This window comes from Phyllostomus discolor, chromosome 7 (assembly GCF_004126475.2).
Source record: "Phyllostomus discolor isolate MPI-MPIP mPhyDis1 chromosome 7, mPhyDis1.pri.v3, whole genome shotgun sequence".
Classification (NCBI taxonomy): Eukaryota; Metazoa; Chordata; class Mammalia; order Chiroptera; family Phyllostomidae; genus Phyllostomus; species Phyllostomus discolor.
Genome location: NC_040909.2, coordinates 21,227,429 through 21,247,835, shown reverse-complemented (window position 1 = coordinate 21,247,835; position 20,407 = coordinate 21,227,429). Strand labels below are relative to the sequence as shown.

The window sequence follows — 20,407 nt, the reverse complement described above, 5'->3', positions numbered from 1 at the left end:
AGGTAGGAAGCTTCGGCCGAGGGCGCTGAAGATGTTGCCCAAAGTCACAGAGAGTGAATGGAAAGCTGCTCTCGTAACTACTATGCTACATTCCACAGACAAGACAACGGCAGCCCAGAGCAATAAACCATTTGCCCACAAGTCCCAAAGCTAGTTAAGGAACGCTGCTGTGCCTGGAGTCTTCCTCAGCATGGGCCCCGCTGTCCCGATGGCACATGGGAAGTCCTATGGAATTCTGATGGACCATCTCTTAGCACAAATACTGCTTGGAAAGAGTTCCATCTACTTCCTTAGGAAACTTGGTTTCAGGAAGCAAAATCTCTCCTCAAAAAGAGTGGGGTCGAAGGGCGTATTATTTAGAAAAGTAAGAAGGACATCATGTCCAAAGGGTTTGTCTGATTTCAACCATGAAACAACAACGTCCAAGAACACTGATGCTCGGGGACTTGAAAGGCATGATTTGTGGGGAAAAAAGTCGCAGCTTAAGTCTGGCCTGAGATATTTTCTGACCCAACAGTAACCAAAAAAGAAAAACTGTTGTGCTGTTAGCAGTTAATTCTGTGTGTCTGGCATGTGTCTGCGGATGACAACTTCTGCAGAGGGAGCTGAGCTACCGGACGGTGGTACCAAAGTGCCTCTTCCACCCAAAAGCACGATGTCTGTGTGTTCACTTTGCTGTTTATTTAGAACAATGTGGCAAGTGTAAGCGAAAGGTGTCATGAGATGATCCAAACTTGCTACCCCGAGCAGAACGGGCTGTGTGCTTCATGGGATGGTCTCATTACAACGGCCTCAATTCTAGGGTTACATTTGCCTGGAGAGATGAGAAAAAGGGGAGAAGGGGGAAGGACACTGTCAAAGTGAGGAGGGAGCTTCTGTAGGGAAAATTCCATTGCTACACGTTACCTCTTCTGAGGGTGAGGTGGGCGGATCCACATAGTGATTCTAAAGGAGATAGAGAGGCTGCAGTTATCACAGAGTCTGCGGGCTTGCCCCTAGGTTGGCAGTCTTCAACCTGTTTTTTGCCTTCTTGGAGCCAGTTGGCCATGTCTGGAGACATTTTTTGGCAGTTATAATTTGTGTGTGTGTGTGTGTGTGTGTGTGCGCGCTGTGCGAGTGCACGCATGCCCTACTGACATCTAGTGGGTGGAGGTTAGAGATGCGGATCTAAACATCTTACGAGGTACAGGACAGCACCGCCCACAACAAAGAATTGTCCACCCTCAGATGTCAATAATGTTGAGTTGAGAAACCTTGCCTTAGGCAAAATTGTGAGGTGAGTGAGTTTCTCAGGGCCTCTGACTCAAAATACTCTGACCTCCGGGCACTGGAGTTCCTCCTTTACAGCTGCCATTCATTTCCTCCCCACTTATCAGTGGGACTGATTCCAGGAAAAGTCTGATTGAATTAATACGCCCTGAGGCAGGAGTGACTAATAGATTCAGCACCAGCAGGACACCTGTGTTTTAAGTGACTCACTTTAATTTCAACTCAGCTCCAAGCTGTGAAATTTTAGCGAGGGCGCTATAATAACGTGGACACTTATTTTTTGTAGATGGGAAGCTGGTGAAATTCACAAAGCATTGCTCACTCTTTGAAGTCATAACATGTGTAAGCAAATCTGTGATGTGGTTTCACTGCAATATAATCATTACTACTTTTTTATTACAATCAATCATTTGTAATTGGCATTGATCACAATAGCTTTCCAGCAAGGAAAGAAACTTCTTGTGCCGCAAATGAACCTTCTTTACTTTCTTTATTACCAATAATGACTTGTAGGTTTTGTTACTATAGGACCCATTTGTTAGGTGTTTGAAATGTCCCTGCTACCCTCAGTCCCAGGCTGTCTTCTCTCCGTGAGCCGCCGTGGACCTGTATTAGGATGGCATACTGAGTAGGCTTTTATTTAAAGCAAGTGATCCAGAGACAGCATGAACAAAATACTTAGCAGTGGGGATGAGCTTTAGAGTCATTTCTTCTCATTTTAAGACATGGAAACATAAGGTTTTGATCTTTATGCCAGTGTATGAAACCAAACCAAAGGGACCCTAACTTGGCAAACTCACACTGGGCTGGCTTCATGAATCATTTTACCTTGTTCCCACTTGACCTTTGCTCTTCTGACCATCAGCAAGGGGCATGTATGGTGGCTTGAGGTGCAGCCATGGTCTGTGCTGAGTTTTCAGAGGCAAACTAAGTAGCTCAACTGGTCCCCGTGCAATGGGCTCTGGGTAGTGAAATTCAGAGAATAGTTGGGGCTACAGAAACCTTGGGGCTCACACGAGTTCAAACACCTAATTCATAAAAAAGGAAATCGAGGCCCAAGAAAGTGGCCTCATTCAATCAAGGCCATATGGACAGTTATGAGCAAAGCCAAGCCTTGGACCCCACAGATGTGTTGACATCTAATACGAAGTTCCATCGGCAGCCTCTCCCCCCACACAGGGAGGGCTGAGACAGTTTCGCATGAAGCGGTGAGGTCAGGTAGCCCTCATCTAGCAAGCTCCTTGTTTCCAGAACTAGCAACCCCTGCCTTTTGTACCAATAATCTGTCATCAAGATTAAGACAGTGCTGATTACTTAGGATAAAATAGTATTGGGCTGAAGCATTCAGATCATTCCTTATGCCAAGATAGTTGGCAGACTTTCTAAAGCAGCCCTGGGGAGTGGTGAATGATGGTATTCTATGGTTCATGGGCAATTCTGGCAATATGGTATAATGTGAGCAAAGGGAGTGGAGGACAGTGGTGAAATCTGTAAGGGTGCCGGGTAGACAGACCCTTAGATGGAGAGAGAGAGAAGGAGAGGGACAGTGAATGGAGAAGACTATTTAGGAAGTGTGTTTGGTGAAATCATCATCAGATGGGGCCCCACTGAGCCCGGCCCAGGAGCCCCATACTCTGGCCTATTTAATTCTTGTCCTCTTGGTTAGTGCACCTGGAGATGAAAGGCCTTTCTTCAACCAATGTGTGACACATGGAAAGTTCTTGTGATGGGTTGGGGCCTGACAGGGTCAGAAAGCACAGCATATTCTTAATTTTGGAAACTTGGAATCTCAGGCAGGTCCCGATTACACATACTCTGAACTGCGTAGTTTGAGAGGAGAGGAAATGTACTATGGCTCCAACTGCCCCTGCCTGAAAACAGAGATGAAGCCAATCACAGGCCTGGCCAATATATCCTGAGTTTTCTCGTAGCAAGACTTATCTGTAAAGGCGGGAATGATGTAGTTAGATGTATTGTGGAGGTGGGCCAGCAGCAAAAGGATTCTAGAAGCCTGAGTAATAGATTTTCACAAACACCCCAAAGGGATACTCAAAATGAATGGACAGTTTTCAAGAATTAGATCTGTAATGTGGCACCGGAGACCCATTTCTGAGTCACACTTATAGCTATTTCTTCAATTATGAAATAGGTCATTCAGGAGAGCTGGATGGCATTTGGTTATAGAATGTATCCGGTCCATCCTCTGTATTTGAGACAAGATAACAGGACAGCTGCTTTTGTCTCCTTAAGCTTTCCTGGCAGGGGAGGTGCATTTGGCCTGGAGATACTGAGAAGATGGGGGTGGCTGATGACTGCATCTATCATTTATTGCTTGAGGCTAGCAATGTTTTGGCCATGGTGCTAAGCACATTCCATTATTTCTTTTGACCCTTGCACTAATATTGAGAGAAATAAAGATCAGCTCCATTTTGCAGATGAACCCCCCCCCCCCCGAATATTAAGAAAGGAAAAGCAACTACCCAAGGTCACACCTAAAGAGGCAGAGCCCCCCTGGACCCCAAGTGGATCTAATCCCAGGCCTGTGCCCTTGGCCCTTCCGTTGCATTTTAAGGGGTCAGCAATGTGAAGATATGGTTTGGGGGCATTGAAAATGGTTGGTGCAGAGATAACTGAAGTGAAGATGGTGTATACTTTCCTGATGTCATCCTCATCATTGTCCCCCTCCCACCCTATTTGGCACTTAAAAGAAAAAGATAAAGCAAGTAAAGAGAATAAAACAGAGTTTCATAGAAAAGATGGAACACGAGTATTAAAAATATAGGCAGGCTTTCGAACTAAACAAATATAAAGCTCCTCTGTCCTATTTGGAAATCATAGGAAGCAATAAAACAAGAGCCAAGAGACAAGGAGTCAAGAAGGGCCAGGGAGAGGTGAAGATTCCCTGTTGGGGTCTCTCAAGAAACCAGAAGACCAAGGCCTCGGCAGTTTGGGGGGTGAGGGGGGGATGCGGATACTGTCATCTTGTTTCTTGTCGGGGGTTTGCATGCTCTTCCTGACCTATCAGCAATCAGGAGAGGCCACTGTAGCCACATTGCCCTCTGGCCCTCAGGGACCCATGTTCCACTGCTGAAGACCTTCCTCTGATCTGCAATGTCAAGGCCACCAGCCTTGAAGAGGGTGCTCAGCTTTGATGTTTCTCTGTTTAGTTTTGTTGGAACTGAACCAGTATTTGTTTGTAGCTCAAATCATTATGTTTTAAGCCCTTGCACATTAAACATGTTTCATAGAATTCTCACCCTGTCAATTCGATCGAAAAGCAACAGGAACATTCGAGACATTTTCCACTTGACCCCTCAACTGCTCAGATGTGTCATTATTCACTAAATTATCTATTTGGAATTTCTAGGGATAATCCTATCTTCATAGTTTAGGTATGCAGGGCGTCCCCCCTTCCAAAAGAAATCACACCAAATTTGCAGATTGTGCATTGGAAGGTGGTAAGGGGAAGGAGGCAGGAACACTCACGTTTATTGAGTGCCTGCTGCTGACAATGACTGTGACATATTTATTCATTCAGATTCTGTACCTTTTTTTTAATCTCCGCTGTTTCCCTAGATTGTACCCCAGGACTTGTCACATAGGAGGCTGTCAGTACATGTTTACTGACTGATTTAATTAGAGCCTCACCACAGCTCTAAGATGCTTTCTGTCCTCATTTTACAATATGAAAATGGAGATTCCGAGAGCTTAAGCAACGTGCTCAAATTCACAGGATTAATATGTGGGGATTTGATTCCAAGGACACATGACTCCAAAGTCTGTTTGTTTAACTATACCACATCAACTCTAGAAGCAACTTGGAAACTAGGCAAAATCAGTAATCCTAGCTGTGTCTAGAGATGCTGATGCTACCCAAAGAAGGTTCAGAAGGCTGTAACAGACATATTTTTTTAATAAAAAGATGACTCCAATATAAAGACCAAGTCCTTCCTGACCTCGCTTACTTCCATAATATTATCCTACATTTATAAAGCCACTTGTGACACAGATTCATCATCAACACCTGTGTGTTCCCTACTTCCTGGGAACACAGCTAGACTGCATTTCCCAGCCTCCCTTGCAGTGAGACATGGCCATGTGACTGAGTTCTAGCCAATGGTATGAATAAAAGCATTTGGCACCACTTGTAGGCTTGGCCCATAAAACAACTTCATATAGCCTTTTGTTTGCTTTCCTCCCTTCTCCTGTTGAATAAAAAAATTCTTAAGTCCTAGAGATGAATGAGGATGTAAGAAGGAAGGGATGTGGGCCACCAGGTGATCACACGGAACATCACCCTCCAACCAAGAACACGTGACACCAGACTCAACAAGAGTCAGATATAAAATTCTTTTGTATGAAGTCACTGATGTTTTGGGGTTCAGTTTGTTGCAGAAGAGAGCATTATTTTACTAATGGGCCCTTCCTAATGCCCAATAGCGTTCTTATCTTTTATATCATTAAATCCTTTGTCAATGCAGTCAAAGTCAGTGGAAGCTTAAAAAGTGAGAGGGGTGAAGAATCACCGAGAACAAACAAAATATCTGTGTGTACAGATGGTGTATTATAGAATTGTACACCTGAAGCCTATATAATCTTATTAACCAAAATCACCCCCATAAATTCAATCAAAAGAAAAAATACCTATGTGGTGCATTGCTGCTTGGCCATAAGCATGTTGATTAGTCTAAGTTTATGGGCTTAGTTTTTCTACATGCAGTTTCAGGGTGTTGGATCAGATGGTCTCTTAGTTTCTTCTAGTTCCAAACCTCTGCGAGTCTTCTTAGATGTTAACAAAATATGTGTTGATGTGTTCAGAAATTGTGGTATCTCTTGACTGTGAGCTCCTCAAAGGTTAAGACTGTTTCTTAGTTGTGTGTCTATGCCTAGAATCCATTATCTTAGATTCTCTCATGTTAAATTTAATTATGATTTTCTGTTGAAAAAAACTCAAAGAATTTACTAATGTTCTGATTTATGCCAATGATTTCTTGATCTAATTTGGTGTGCAGGATCAAATGATTGAAATTCTCATGAATATTTTCATTATGCATTACTATGATAGGCTCTTTTATATTCATTTACATAGATATAATCTTTGAAGAACGATTTTATAATAATACTGAAAGACTTTTTGATTAAAGGTAGTGCGAGCAGTAATTGGAATTTTGATGGCTTCATTTACAGTTCTAGTTAGCTAAATATTGTAGAAGTATAACTCCTACTTAGAGCTGAGAAAATTAGAGCACAGAATATTCAGAATTTTCTCATGCAAATAGCCCTTAAGTGGAGGTCCATAAAAATAGTACTGAGAAAAACTATGAGCAATTTACAAAGTTTGAAAAGACCCAAGGGAAATTATACAATGATATGAAGCAGCCTATGCCACTTTCATGAAAAATTGTATGCCTTCTGATTTTTAAAACTACATAGCAATTTTTCTATATGTCTGTGTAGTGTGGGAGCATCGGTCATTTCATCCTGCTCATCAGAAATATTAGATTATATATGCTTTTGATTACTAAACATAGGCAATGAATTTTATTACTTAGTAAATGCAGTTTGGCAAGTAAAATGTTTGAAACCAAAGGATTCAAGCGAGGTGGTGGTGGTGAGAATAGCAAGCAGGTCTTGGCAGAAAATGGGGAGCCACAGTTTGAGCAGAATGAAATCGAATGGTGGGAAACCAGTGGTTTTTAAAAACTTCTTTTTAGTGGCAGCTGCAGGGGGAGCTGATGGTCCAAACACTCAACCATTCACTGTGGTGACCTTGGGCAAATGACTTCAGCACACTGGCCTTTGGCTACTGATGTGCAAAATGTGAGGGCTGGAGAAAGGGACTCTCAGCTCAGCGTCAGCATTGGGGTGGGAATGCATCTGCTCTCTACCATGTTGGGAGCTGGGCTTCCAACTCATATCCCTTCTGCAGCACAGCCAGATTTCCCAGCAAGAATATGTCCTCGTGGCCAAGACTGGGACCAAAGGCCAAGATGGATAAAACATGAGCCTGGGACTTTCCAGCTGGGGGTGTGGCAGGTGGTGGTAGCATAGGAAAACAACTCTCGGCTCACTGCAAGCAAAATAGCATCACATATTCATTAGAGATGACGTTTCTTTCTCTTCCTTCCTCTCTCTCTTCCTCTCTCTCTAAAAAGCCATGAACAAAATGTTCTTGGTTGAGGATGAAAAACAAACTACCCCTCCAAAATCCAAAGTTGGAGAGTATGTGATGAAATGGACACTGCTGATGGGTGTCTCTCAAGTGGTCCCCTAATCTGGTTACAATTTTGCAACAGAAAAGGTTTTAAAGACGTTCAGTCCCTCTGCCCTAGCATTTCCTTTTACTTAGCAGGTTTGGTCCTGAGGAAACATCAGAGGAGCACATCATGTTCAATGCAGCAGTTCATTAGATTACTTGCCTAATAACACAGGCCTATCTCTAGGTTCCTGTATCTGATTGATGATTCCTAAGTCGCCATGAACAAAATCCTCATCTGGTATTCCTTACAATGGACACATAACTAATGTACACTCTTGACATTAGTTATACTTGGGTGTGCTTTATTTTACTGTCAGCCACCTTTCTGATCCCATGAAAAGACATTCCACTTAGGTTTGTCGTATGTAAGTACCCGTGATTCCCTCCCTCCCTCCCTTCTTGATATTAGCGAAGAAGGGAGAGATAACTGGACTTGGGGGGAGAGAAAGAGAGAGCGAAGGAAAGACAGATAGAAAGAGAACATCAATGTGTTGTTCTGCTTACGGATGCATTCCCTTGGTTGATTCCTGTATGTGCCTGGATCAGGGATCGAACCCACAACCTTGTTGCTTGTGACGACAATCTAACCAACTGAGCAGGACAGGTGCTTGTGATTCTCTTTCTGAAGGAATGACATGGTCCTTAAGGAGCAGTTGAAATGCCCAAGGAACACCTGTAGAGCCACCTTTGCAAATGAATGGGCTTTATAATAAAGTACTGCGTTTTCCCAAATTAACTGTTTTTTTGACTGAAACATTGCTAGTAGGATAGTCTCAAAACAACCGCATCCCCAGGGCCCCTTTCCTGTGCACCCCAGCATGGGTGTGTTGTTCTTACTTCATGGAAGTGGATTTATGCATCTTCAAATGTAAAGTATACGTAATCTAGTCCAAAGTGAAAGAGAAACTAGAGATTAATTGTCCTCACTTAATTGACATGAATCAGATCGAGACAATTAGTTAACTGCTCAGTTACATGAAAAGTATTTATCCTCGAGAGTAATGGGAAATAGTAAGTTAAACAAAGCCTATGTCATTCTTCACGTTGCTTAACCAAAACCCCACCCGAGCAAGCACACCAGCAAGCAGAGCTTCGAGGATGGCCGTGAGCACGCTGGAGCAGCAGCTCGGGCAGCAACAGAGAAAGCTCCACTCTCATCCTGGCACGCATCCCTCCCCTGCTACCTGGAGTGCACTCCACAGTGACGCCTTGAGAGAAAGAAAACAACAAAAGACAACTTCGCAACAGGACTCTCTTTATATAAAATGATTTCACGATGCCCGGCGCAGTGCCAGTATAGCAGACCCTCCTTGTGCGTGGCCTTTTGGGCACGTTTGGAGGGTATGAGTTCTTGGCTTCCTTGTTAGCCACAAAGGCCTCTCACTTCACCATTTAACATTTTAGGTATTCATAGCTTAGAGCAAACTCCTTTATGCTGTGAATCATGGTTTTATGCAAAGTAGAGCTCATCATAATGCCATAAATGTTAGTAGAATTCCCCTCATCATCTAGGAAGCAGGGTTTAATTCTGGATGGATAAAATACATTAAGGTGCTTTCTTACATTCTTCTTTATAAATCAGTATTTTTCAGTGAGTTATTTCATACAGTCCTAATTTCAAATTAGGTGAAATAAATCAATGAGAAAATTTTGACACGATCCAACTCCATCATAGCTGAAATTAAATAGCCCCAGAAAATAAACAATTTTCCACTTGAGTTACTATAAAACATATAACTTTAATAAGCATCGTGTCTGAGGTGGCTCTTTCTGTGAAAATGCTGCTTTGCTTGGTCTCAGGAAAGCAGATTGTGTTCCTTTTCCCTGTTCATTTAAAACAATAGTTTTCTCTTCATAAAGGTTAACTGATTTTCTGCATTGCATAACAATAATATTACCTAGTATGTGTTTCAAAGGAGAAACTGTGCATATTTACCCTTTAAATTATGCTCCTAAAGCAAGCGCTTAGTTCTGATGTCTTACAACTTTATTATGGTCTCCCTTTAGGTTCCTTAAAATAAACACGTAGTCCGGGACCACAGCAAAAGAGAGAGGGGAAAAGGGCACGTTTACTTCATCCACAAAGAATCCAAAGTGACGATTTTCTCAGCTGAGTCTGTTAACATATACTGAGCACATATGTGTACAGTGTAGATTCCTTTTGAAAATAGAACTACTGTGAGTTTCATGAAGCAAATGCTGGGAAGCAAAAACTCCCCACTCCCCTGAGAGGCAGCTGAGGTTCCAGCCCAGCCTTCAAGGAAAGCAGCCAGCTTTCACACAACTGGCTGAAAGATGGCCTTGTCCAGGATTGTTCAGGAGTGGGCCCAGAGGCTAGCTCAGTCCTGGACTTCAGCTGACTTGGTCTGGGAGGTTCTGCCCAATAGCAAGATGGTCTGGACTATCTTGGACTCTAGAACAGGGGTCCACAAACAATAGTTCTTGGGCCAAAGCTGGCTAGCTACCTGTATTGTAAATAAAGTTTTATTGAAACCAGCCAAGCCCATTTGCTTATTTATACATGGTCCATGGCTTGTCATGCTACAACGGCAGAATCGAGTAGCATGTGAAGCCAGAGATGTTTACTACCTAGCCCCTGCTCTGTAAGAATCTGGGATGGCTGTTCAGTACTTTATCTAGAACCGACTTCAGAGCAAGAAATACCCATTGGATCACCCACTTTTATGCCAAGTTTTACCATGTTCATATGTCTCAGGAGGGTACGTTTTTTTGAGGCTGTAACTTTGGAGGCTTAGTCAGGGAGGCAATTTATCACGAGCTACTGTTGTGTAGCACTTGACCCCACACCGTCCCTCGTCAGAGGGGCCACTTTCCCTTGGTGTTCTGCACTGCTGTCTGGCATCTGTGCTCACACACACCTGGGGCTGCAAAGCCTTTGCCATCAGTGCTGGTGGAGAGGCCCGTTCAGAGCAGCATTAACATGGAGGCTTGGCTAAGCTCGCTCTGTAGGAATTTTCCATTGACTGAGCAGGTTTATGACATAGAAAAGTGTGAACTTGAAGTAGGGGAGAATATTGGCCAGGCTGGCAGTGGAATAGAAACGGGAGTGCGTACTTTCAGTGGTTGTTAATGAGAATTAAGATGAGAAGGTGGTTCTGAGACCCTCACTTCCTAAGGGCGTGAATCACGAGCTGGCTCCCCCAGGCGCCAGGAACTCAAGTGTAAATGGGTAGAGAGGCGGGGCCGTGGTGCCGGGAGATGTAAGGTCATGGCCATTACTGAAGGCTTGTAAACTTCAGAAGGCAGAGAGGCCACTTTCAGTTGCTCCAATGTCTCAGTTCTACAGGGGAATGAACTCTGGGAGGAAGTGCTCTGTACATTTATTTGTCACTCGGTAGGGAGGTGACATAAATGGATTATCAAAAGTGAGGGTGCACTGAGACATGCCAAGTCTACGGGTACCTGCCCTCCCGCTGTGGTAACCCAAAGGACCGTCCGTCATGGGCTTGGTGCTGGGCTGGCAGGGGGATGGCAGAGGACAGTCACGGGTTGATTCTGGTCAGCAGACGTTTTACTGGCCCACGAGTTTCTGATACGTTTATACATTTATTGCTTCCATTTATAATTGGGAGAGTTTTCTTAAGACCTGGATGTCTTTTGGAAGTTCAGCATCTCTGGCCACACTGGGCTGCATCTCTGCTTGTCGGTGAAGGCCGAGGAGCGGAGGAGGGGCTTCTTCGCAGAGAGGAGAGGTTGTTGCACACCCAGTCCGCTTCAGGCACGGGTGCATCGGCCCGCCCGGGGCTTTTCGGTCTGCAGCTCATGCTCTGCGTGCTGTGCAGAGAGGTCACGCTCCTGCAACCTTACGCTCCTCGGGGGTCATTCTGTTGCTCCTTGGCCCCTTGCTAAGAGTTCTAGCTCACTTACCTTATGTAATCGAATCATACTCCATGCTGACAAAACTGCTGAATGGACCAAAACCGCCCACTTTGGGAAAGATGCCTGGACGCTGGTCTATAAGCGTGTAGAGCCTTTATTATCTTGGTCTGAACGAATGCAAAGAGTGAATGGGTTTAGTGTGTGAGGGTGGTCCATACCGTGGCTACAGCCTAACTTTTGACAGTGAATTATCGTGTCCTCCCCCTCACATCAGCGGTGGTGACACATCTCCCAGTTTCTGAATCCAGAAGCTTATTTGGAGGGATGTATTCCCAGGATGCGTTTGCAATGAATAACACTTGTTGGTTTGGAAATCATTGTTGCGAAGACTCTCAGGTTGGCCTTCTAGACACCTTACATTTCTCTTTTAGAGGAACCGAAATGGAGACACACATGCAGAAAATGTAAAAAAGTACAGGTACCTGTCATACTGTTGGGAGTCATAGGTTAGCGATCATTCTGGACCCTTTCTGTCACTGACATCTCCTACAGAGAGAAAGACAAGAAGAAAGAGCACAGGTTATACCCTGCATTTCCCACCGAAACTACCACCACACGCATTAGTCAGCAGTTTGAGACTCCCCAGTCAGAACTGGGGAACTGAAGCTCAGGGGCTCGGGGATGGGTGTAAGTCTATGAGCTCTCAGGGTTCCTTACAGAAACAGATTTTTTCAAAAATAATGTTTTTATCAGGATCACATGTCTGTTTGCAAGTTTTAAAGAAAGCTACCAGCCACTGACTTGGCACTTTCCCCGGGAGTCTCTGTGATGTCTGTATTTGCGTCTCAATCTGGATCCTTGCCTCGCCTGGGAGCCTGTTACAAAATTTGGGCCCATCCTCAAACATACGCCATCAGCCCTGCATTTGCAAAGGATGCCCAGGTGACTGCTGTGCAAGTTAGTCTTAGACGTACTGCTCTAGACAGTGGAAATCCGTATTCTCATTGTCCCACTTGTGACGTTCTGTCCCCCTAGTGCCAAACTCCCTCCCTCCCCACTACATTGCTGAGATCAGAGAGTGACAGGCAGGACTCGGCCTCAGTCGGGGGTGGCGGCGCTGTGGGCATCAGGGACCAGCAGTAGTCCCACCCGACGGAGGGAAACATGCTGAGGAAACATGCACAGGTGGAGGAACCAGATGGCCGGGGAGCACGTGGCCCCAGTCCTCCGGATGTAGCTGGAGGTAGATCAGAATTAGAGTTCTTTTTCTGGAAGGGGCTTCTGCGCTCAGTGGTAGACAGTGGCGGTGTGCATGCTTAGGAACGGCACTGAAGCCCCGGGGCACAGGTTTGAGGTTTGGATGCCGCCACATACTAGCTGTGGGATCACGACAAGCCCATTTCAAAGCCCTGGAATCTCCAATTCTTCGTGTGCAAAGGGTGGAAAATAATACTCGCTCTACTTACTTCACAAGGCTGACGTGTCTGAGGTGTAAAGACCATGTGAGTGAACGCACTGGGCAAACCGTACGTAACACGCCCTGCACACGGAACCACGGGATGGGGAGGAAGCACTTACACAACGGGCTTGGAGAAGGGGGCGTGCTCGGAAGAGGAAGTATATGCATGGTAGTTACAATGTGGATTTATAGATGGCTGTTCATTCTATCTCCACATTTCACATTTGGGGCACCGAGTTCATACCTGGGTCACAGTTCTCATCACACCTGTGGACGTCACATGGCCGCCCTTTACTAGACTGTAGTCTCTGTGGCAGAGACTGTCTTTGCTATGTTTGTATCTCCTGCATTAAGTAGGATGTCTGATACTTAATAGGCACTCGACAAACACGCGTGGAATAACTGAACAAAACAAAATCAATGAACGTCGATCGGGATGGTGTAAGCACCCTGAACGGGCATCTGGTGGGAGAGATGAATACTGACTACTAGGAAAATGCGTTTCCTGCTGCTGACTTGACGCTTCAGGGGTCGCCAGCCAGGAGCTCTCTGCTGCGCCCTCACTCACCGGTGGTTCAGCTGGGTTTGAGTGAGAGCTTCTGCCATACCCGGAGGTGACAGCTCAGATCGTACTTACATGATAGGGTGTTCAGACTCTTGCCCTTCTTAGAAACTCAGTTGCCACTAACCTCCCCCACCCACCCCGTGGCCGTGGCCACGTTTTCCTATGACATTGCTCCTGAATGTCTGGACAGGAAGGGACTTGGCTCAAGCTGGGCCAGCCCAGGGCTCACAGTGCTCCACCTTTGGCCCAACTGGATGTTTGGAGAGAGGAAAAAGAGAAAGGGAGGGACGGAGGGAGAAGGAGAGAGGGAGAGGAAAAATGATTTCGTCCCACGCCTCTCTCAGCCACATGGACAACGCCCGAGTGAAGGCGAGAAAGGGGGTGGATCTGGCATTCACAGGGAACCCAGCTTCAGCTCTCCCTCGGGCCGGCTATGTCCCTCTCGCTCCTGCAAGGGTTGGGCTCCTCCACTCCTTCTGAGCACAGCAGGCCTCCACTGTTACCTCCGCCAGCTCTGCTCGGGTGTCCTGCCCCTTGCAACCAAACAAATCCTGACTGATACACCGACATTAAAATGCGACACGAATACAAATGTGTCAGAACAGTCTTGTGTTTTTTTTTGGCACAAAAGGTATGAAGGTAGAGTGACAAAATTCTAGTTACGTTCTTGCTCCACCATGAATTGAAAGCATCTTTGTTTACAAAATCTCAATGAAATAGGCATATGAGCTATAGGAAGGGATTATGTGTGAGGCAGAAAGAATCCAGGGACAGGAAAAAAATCTTATTGAGGCTCTAAAAAACATTATCACCGCACAATTTAGTTTTGATCTGCCTATTTACCACTGTTTTCCTTCGCTTATAATACTGGGTATTATGTACCCTGGGTAATAATACTATTTACTACTCTAGTACTTCGGCATTATTGTATTCTTACCATTACTATACCATTAATTGTATACTAGTATTACTTTCACTCTACTATTAACTTTAGTATAAAATTAATAGTTTATGGGAAGCGGAGAAGGTCCTTTCCAGAGGCATGGCTGGGGCCTGGGGCTCACCTGGTGCTCGTGGGGTCAAAGGAGAGAACAAAATCCAAAGAGCTTAACCCTAAAGAAGGTGGAGCTCTTGCATTTGCCAGGGAAGGCAACAAACACAGCAAAGAGCTTCACTGAGTAGGACAGTGAGGAGGACGGGTTGGTGGGGATGTGTTAGAAGGGGGAGGGGGCACTACACTAATGAGAGATCGGCAATGAACTCTCTGCCCAGGAAGGGCGAACCGCAGGTCTGCAGGTGATTCGTTAGAACAGGTGGGGAAGTCTTCAGCTACATCCAGTGAGGGTCTGGGTACCAGGCCCTTCGAGGTTGAGGGCCCTTTAACAGCTTCAGCATTTCAGCACCCAGGACATCGAGGAGGGGAATGCCATTCAGTTTCCTCTCCCATGCAAGTGCTCCTGAAACGGTCAATATCCCTTTCACGTGAGCCATTCATTTAGTTGGCCGGTTTGTGAGGCCTTGATTGAGGGCCTAGCTGTTCAGCCACTGCCCTTGGTTTTGTCCAAAGGTAGCACTCCAGCCCATCCACCAGGGGCTTGCAGTCTAACAGAGGGATAGAATCACAATAAAAACAAAATGCCAGAAGGTGTATAGGTTCCCCCTTAGGTGTCTTGTCCGAGCAGACTGGGGCACCAAGGAGGGAGAGGCCATTCCCTCCTGGGGCCATCTGGAAAGGCTTCTCAGCAGAGGCGTCCCTGGACCTGAAGGCTTTTCTTTTTCAGCGGGCCTTTCCCCAAGCCACGAGTTACTGCCCTACGCTCGCCCCTGTGTTCCTAAGCGCGTGGGCTACTCTGCCAGATGAGCCTTGTCTAGAAAAACTGGGAAACTCCTTTAAGTCCTGCAGCTTTTAAGCAAGGCAACACTATGATCCAATTTAAGTTTTTAAAGCTTCTCGGTGGCTGCTGAGTGAAAGCAGACCAGGCTGGGGGCCGCGGCAGGTCTGGGGGAGAGGTGAGGGTGGCGGGAACTCCCGCGGTGGCCGTGGGGGTGGTGGGATTCAAGTGACATTTAGGAGGCAGAAATACTGAGACAGTGATGAATGTGATAGGAACATTTAATACGGGAATAAACACCAGGGATGCAAATAGGTTAAGACCACAGGCTCTCAGGCCTCAAGGGATTTACAATCCATTTTACAAGCTGCCTGAAGAGGCAGAACCTATTGGCAAGGAGCAGTTAAAAATACAAGGCACAGATGCCATGGGCCAAGGCGGCGGGCGGTGCTGAGAAACACTCAGGGCTGAGCCGTCCTCTGGGATGAAAGGCGTGGCTCATGAGCCACAGAAGAGCAAAAGGGACAGCAGCTTGGCACAGGATATATGATTTTGGGGGGCGGGGAGGGGGCAGGAAGCGGCCAAGAATGAAGCTACACATGGTGTAGGGTCTTGAAAAGTTTGCTATAAAGGTGGATTTGTCCTGTGGGAACTGGGGAGCCAGGAAGGTCCTTAAGGGCATGCCTCTATTCGTTAAAGACCACCTTGCCGCAGTGTGGGGGAGGAACCCTCAGGTGGCTAACCCTCTGGGGCACCCCTGCGTGGGGTCATTGCTGTTTCCTGTCTGCAAGTTCAAGGTCACAAAGATAGACAGACTAGGGCCAGAGAGGAAAGCCCTAACTCCATCTGGTAAAGATGCAGTGCACCGTGGACTGCCCACCCCTGTCCCCAGCTGCATGCCTGTTGTTCCCTTGTGTTTCCCTTTTCCCAGTAGAAACTATGGCATTGGAGGGACAACCGCAAAAATCACCCCTTAAAAATCTTTCCGTATGGACCTAGTGAGTCATTGTTTATGCAGTCTGTACATTCTAATTAAAATGAAACACTGCACCTCCCCACCCCCTGACATGTCTACGTGCACTTTCTGAAGAAGGCGTTTGTGGTCACCTCAAGGTCACCTTCCTTAGTTTGCTTTCCCTTGGCTCTCTCAGGAGAAAGGGGCATGTAGCCTGAGGGGTCGGCACGGTGAGATGGGCAGGGTCTACCCAGGAACCTCCTGCTTCCTGGGCAGCCCGAAGATCAGGAGGCGGGGTCAGACTCCTCTGCTGGGCGCAGCAGGAAACTAGGGCCCCGCTTAAGAGACTGCGGCAAATGACTATTGAATGACAAAGCTATCATTTGCATTTCAGATTTTTCAGCAGTCACTGTAAGTGTTTTGCCTTGAGGGAGTGAGATGATACAAGGAGGATCTGTGGTTGAATTTGAGCTTAATTTGCTGCGGCTGATTATTTTGTTCTTGGCAAAATGATTAATCTTTACTTCCACTTCAGCCATCCCTTTTAATTCTAGTTCAGCGATCTCATTATGGGGCTCATTTCTACTCTTCATCTTAACCCGTGTCCCCGCCAAATCATTGCTCCTTTCTCATTCTCTTCCCTTCTCTTTTTCCTTTTCTCTTTTGGGCATAGTCATCATGGCATGGGAAGGGCATGGGTCCAGCCACTGACTAATACAACGACACAGGGGATGTCATAAGGTCATTCACTATGAAGAGCACGTGCGGATGAAATAGGGCAAAAGCACTTGACAACACATGGTAGAACCCTCCACCCTCCCCTGCAGGGTTCTGGGGCTATGGTCTGAATAAATTCCTGTTTCTGCTTTGACAACTATGTTAGCAATGGGGGAATGGGGCTCTCGGGGTCAGAGTGGGCTTTCAAACAAGCAAATGAGCTCCCTGTGAACCTAAAATGATCTTCTACATCTAATTTATTGTCACACTGAGTGAAACTTGGAACGATTTCTACCCACATAATACAGTGATAGAAAAGTCGAGAAAAAAGCCAGTGATGAATGTGAAAGTTCTATGAGACCAACTCTAAAAGAATCAACTTGGCTGCCTATTCCCTTCATGTTTTCCTCGCAGCTACCTTTCTCTACAGGTGGACTATCATCTCTGAATGCTTCTAAGAAATGGAAGCTAGTCTCTTAAGAGGGAGCAGATGGGTGGTTTGAGGAACCGTGTAACGCAGCAGGAGAAACAACTACAACAGATGCCCTGTTGGCCAAAGCAAGCAGTTAAAACTGACTCTACTGACACCTGGTGGAGAGCAGGGTAGCTTCCCGTGCCAAGGAAAATAGTGTGTGCGTGTGCGTGCATGCTTTTGAGTGTATGTGTGTGTGTGTGTGTGTTGCAGGGGCTGCTGGAAACACATTCATCATGTCAGGGGAGTGAAATAGCTTCCGAGGACTGAGGGTACCACACAGACCCACCGGCTGCCAGAATATGTAATTGTGGTTAGGTGACTCACTGAGACTTGTGTATGAAAAACAACAAACAAGAATAGGAAAATAAAACATTAGAAGTAAAGCGAATGATGGATTATTGATTTCTTAGAAGTGTTGGGTGATGAGTAAGACAACAACAACAAACAAGAACCCACTCCCGTCCCCACCCCAGGACAGATTCCTGAGAAAAGACGCTAGCACTTGACCACCTGACCGGGCTATGCCCACTCCGGGGCGCTGGCCTGGCCCAGACCGAGCTAATGCTTTGCTGCCTCTAGAATCCACGGTGAGCTCCTTGCAGCTTTTTAACTCTGGGATAAAGAGAAGACTCTTCCTAAGGAAGGTGTTAGCAAGACTGCTTTGCCCCTAAAATTCCTTGAAGATAACATAAAATTCTCCTGATAAATATAGGTGTTTATGCCAACTGCCGGGTGGGCGAGGGGGACTGCACGGAATATTTCTCCTACAGAAATATTCCGAATAAACTTTACACAGTCTGTTTCCCCTCTGTCGGCTTCTTGTTGGAAACTGCTCCACGAAGGTCCCTTTGGCTGACTTTACTGGCACACTTCTGCAGTCTTCTGAGAGGTGTCACATACATTCTGCAGCACACACACAGCCTAGGTTTTGTCTTTCAGTGATCGGTTTTAGAGGTGATTTTCAGGAATGCACCAGAGCCACTATTAACTCAGATTTGTGAGACTTAATTAATCCTTTAGGTCATAAAGAAAGAAAAGGCTGGGGTGGGGGGCACCAATTGAGAATTTAGGTTCTTATTTTAAAAAATCAAACAAACAAAAAACAAAGGAACCACAGGTAAGGGAAGAGCTAGGGAACTGGCCTGGGTGGATCTACGTAGGAAGGTTAAGGAAGAAAAGAAGGCCCTAAAAGATCCATGTATAATTCATGTTATAATTCTCTTGTCACGTTCCCCCCTGAAATTTAAGTTAAACATAGAATGTATATGTCCTTAAATATTCTGGCTCAGGTGTAGGGTTCTGACCAGAAGGTATACAGTGAGAACACACCTCCTGCTGGGGGCAGTGATTCTAGAATATGGAGATTCCCAGCTTTCTCAGGTCATGGCACCCTTCGCGTTGCAGTCATTTTTTCCCACAGTGACCCTGGCTCAAAAGAAATGCTTAAACATTCTACTTATTAAGTCATTAGGCCCAAATGGCCAAATAGTTCTTGTGTGGCGTCTGGCAGCTGTTGCTGCATTTTCCTCAAAAAGTAAAGATGGTCCATTCTGTTCCTACGGGTTTGCTGTGACACTCCCAGAGTGCCCTGGCACAGAGTTTGGGAACCGTGGCCAAAGCAGTTTTGGGAATCCGTGAAAAGTACGAGGGTGTGGTTTACGTCATCTCATTTCACCCCTCACTCTTTGCGAGACCACGGCCACATAATTTGACCTCTCCACTTCACCCAGCCAAGTGAGTCGGCCTGGCTTACTGCTGTGGAGCAGAGAGTAAGAGAATGAGACACGGAGAGGCTGCAGTGGGACAGAAGCCAATCTTTGGGATAAATAAGACTTGGCCATCATTCGGAAGTTCTTCCTGGGCCCCTACCGTATGGGAGGGTTGCGATGAAGTCTCTAACAAGCACAAGAACACAGCCCTTGCATCATCCAAGAAGGCAGATGCAATAAATCCATTATCACTGGGAATTATGGGATTGCCACAGGTAGTTGAGAAGTTGGTCTGATAAATAATATCTTAGGTGAAAACCTGACAAATAAGCAAGAGATATTTAATATGTCATGATACTTACCCGAGGAGATCTGTAACTGCCAGGTTGCCTGCTTTTCCATCCTGTTCCATTTCTGACTTGTAAGCAACAGTAAAGCTACACAAACTAAACTAGTGGATCTCAACCCTGGAGGGCTTGTGAAAGCAGGCTGCTGGGCTTCTCCCTTGGAAATTCTCACTCAGCCAGCCTGGGGGTGGGGTGGGTGGGTCCGAGCGTCTGTATTTCTAACCAGTTCCCAGGTGATCTGGCCATACTCCCCAGGAATCACACGTGGGGAGCCACAGCCTAAAGCATTTGGGAACACATTAGAGGAACGGAGGTGCCCTCTCGGTAGGCTACCCCTGCTGCTGGACAGGCACGCACACTTCCTTCCCAGGCACAGTCGGCCTTGTCTAAACATTACCGGTGAGAAGGTGCACCGAGGCATCGGGCTCTGTTGGTGAACAGTTACCTTCTTGGAAGGTCTCTTGCATTTTAAAGTGAGCTTCCTTGAATGTGAGACACAAGTCTTGTAGTGCTGAAGTGATGGGGCACGTTACGTGCAGGAGTTTTACATTTTCAGAGAGACTGGCTCTGCACTCTGCTAACTTAGAAGTTCAGGGCACAATTGTGGAGGCTGAAGAAAAGGTGGTTCTTAAATCACAGGAGGGGGTGCACAGCAGAATCGGCAGAGGAGACTGGCTCCCCATCTCTGGGGCAGGGCCCAGGCACATGCACCTAGAGAAGGCCTCCTAGCTGATTCCGTGGAAGACTTCAGAATGAGCACGAGTGTGGGGATAGGTCACCCCACTGTCACTCTCCTGTCTGCTGCTATGAGTCCACGTGCACGCTCCCTGGCTCTACAGGCCTGCAGAGAAGCTTCTTTCCCTGTCTCTTGTCCCCCTTCCTCGGGTGGTGGCGACATCATGGCCCGTGTGGTTTATTCAAAGCACACTGCTCATTCAAAAACCACTGGCTGTGCCCTGGAGAACACATTTAAAAACTGG

At 46.2% G+C, this 20,407-nt stretch overlaps 1 protein-coding gene across 7 annotated transcripts in view; it reads right to left on the bottom strand.

The window, feature by feature from the left end:
* Positions 1 to 20,407, bottom strand: part of THRB (thyroid hormone receptor beta) — a 341,636-nt gene that overhangs the window by 80,339 nt on the left and 240,890 nt on the right. For 6 of the 7 annotated variants that reach the window (XM_028518289.2, XM_028518287.2, XM_028518284.2 and 3 more), the window contains exon 3: positions 11,851 to 11,914. The exons of the other annotated variant lie outside the window; for it this stretch is intronic. In XM_028518289.2, coding sequence (XP_028374090.1) covers positions 11,851 to 11,872 — 22 coding nt within the window. In that variant the 5' untranslated portion in view covers positions 11,873 to 11,914. The remainder of the gene's footprint in view (positions 1 to 11,850; positions 11,915 to 20,407) is intronic. 7 annotated transcript variants of the gene reach the window in all.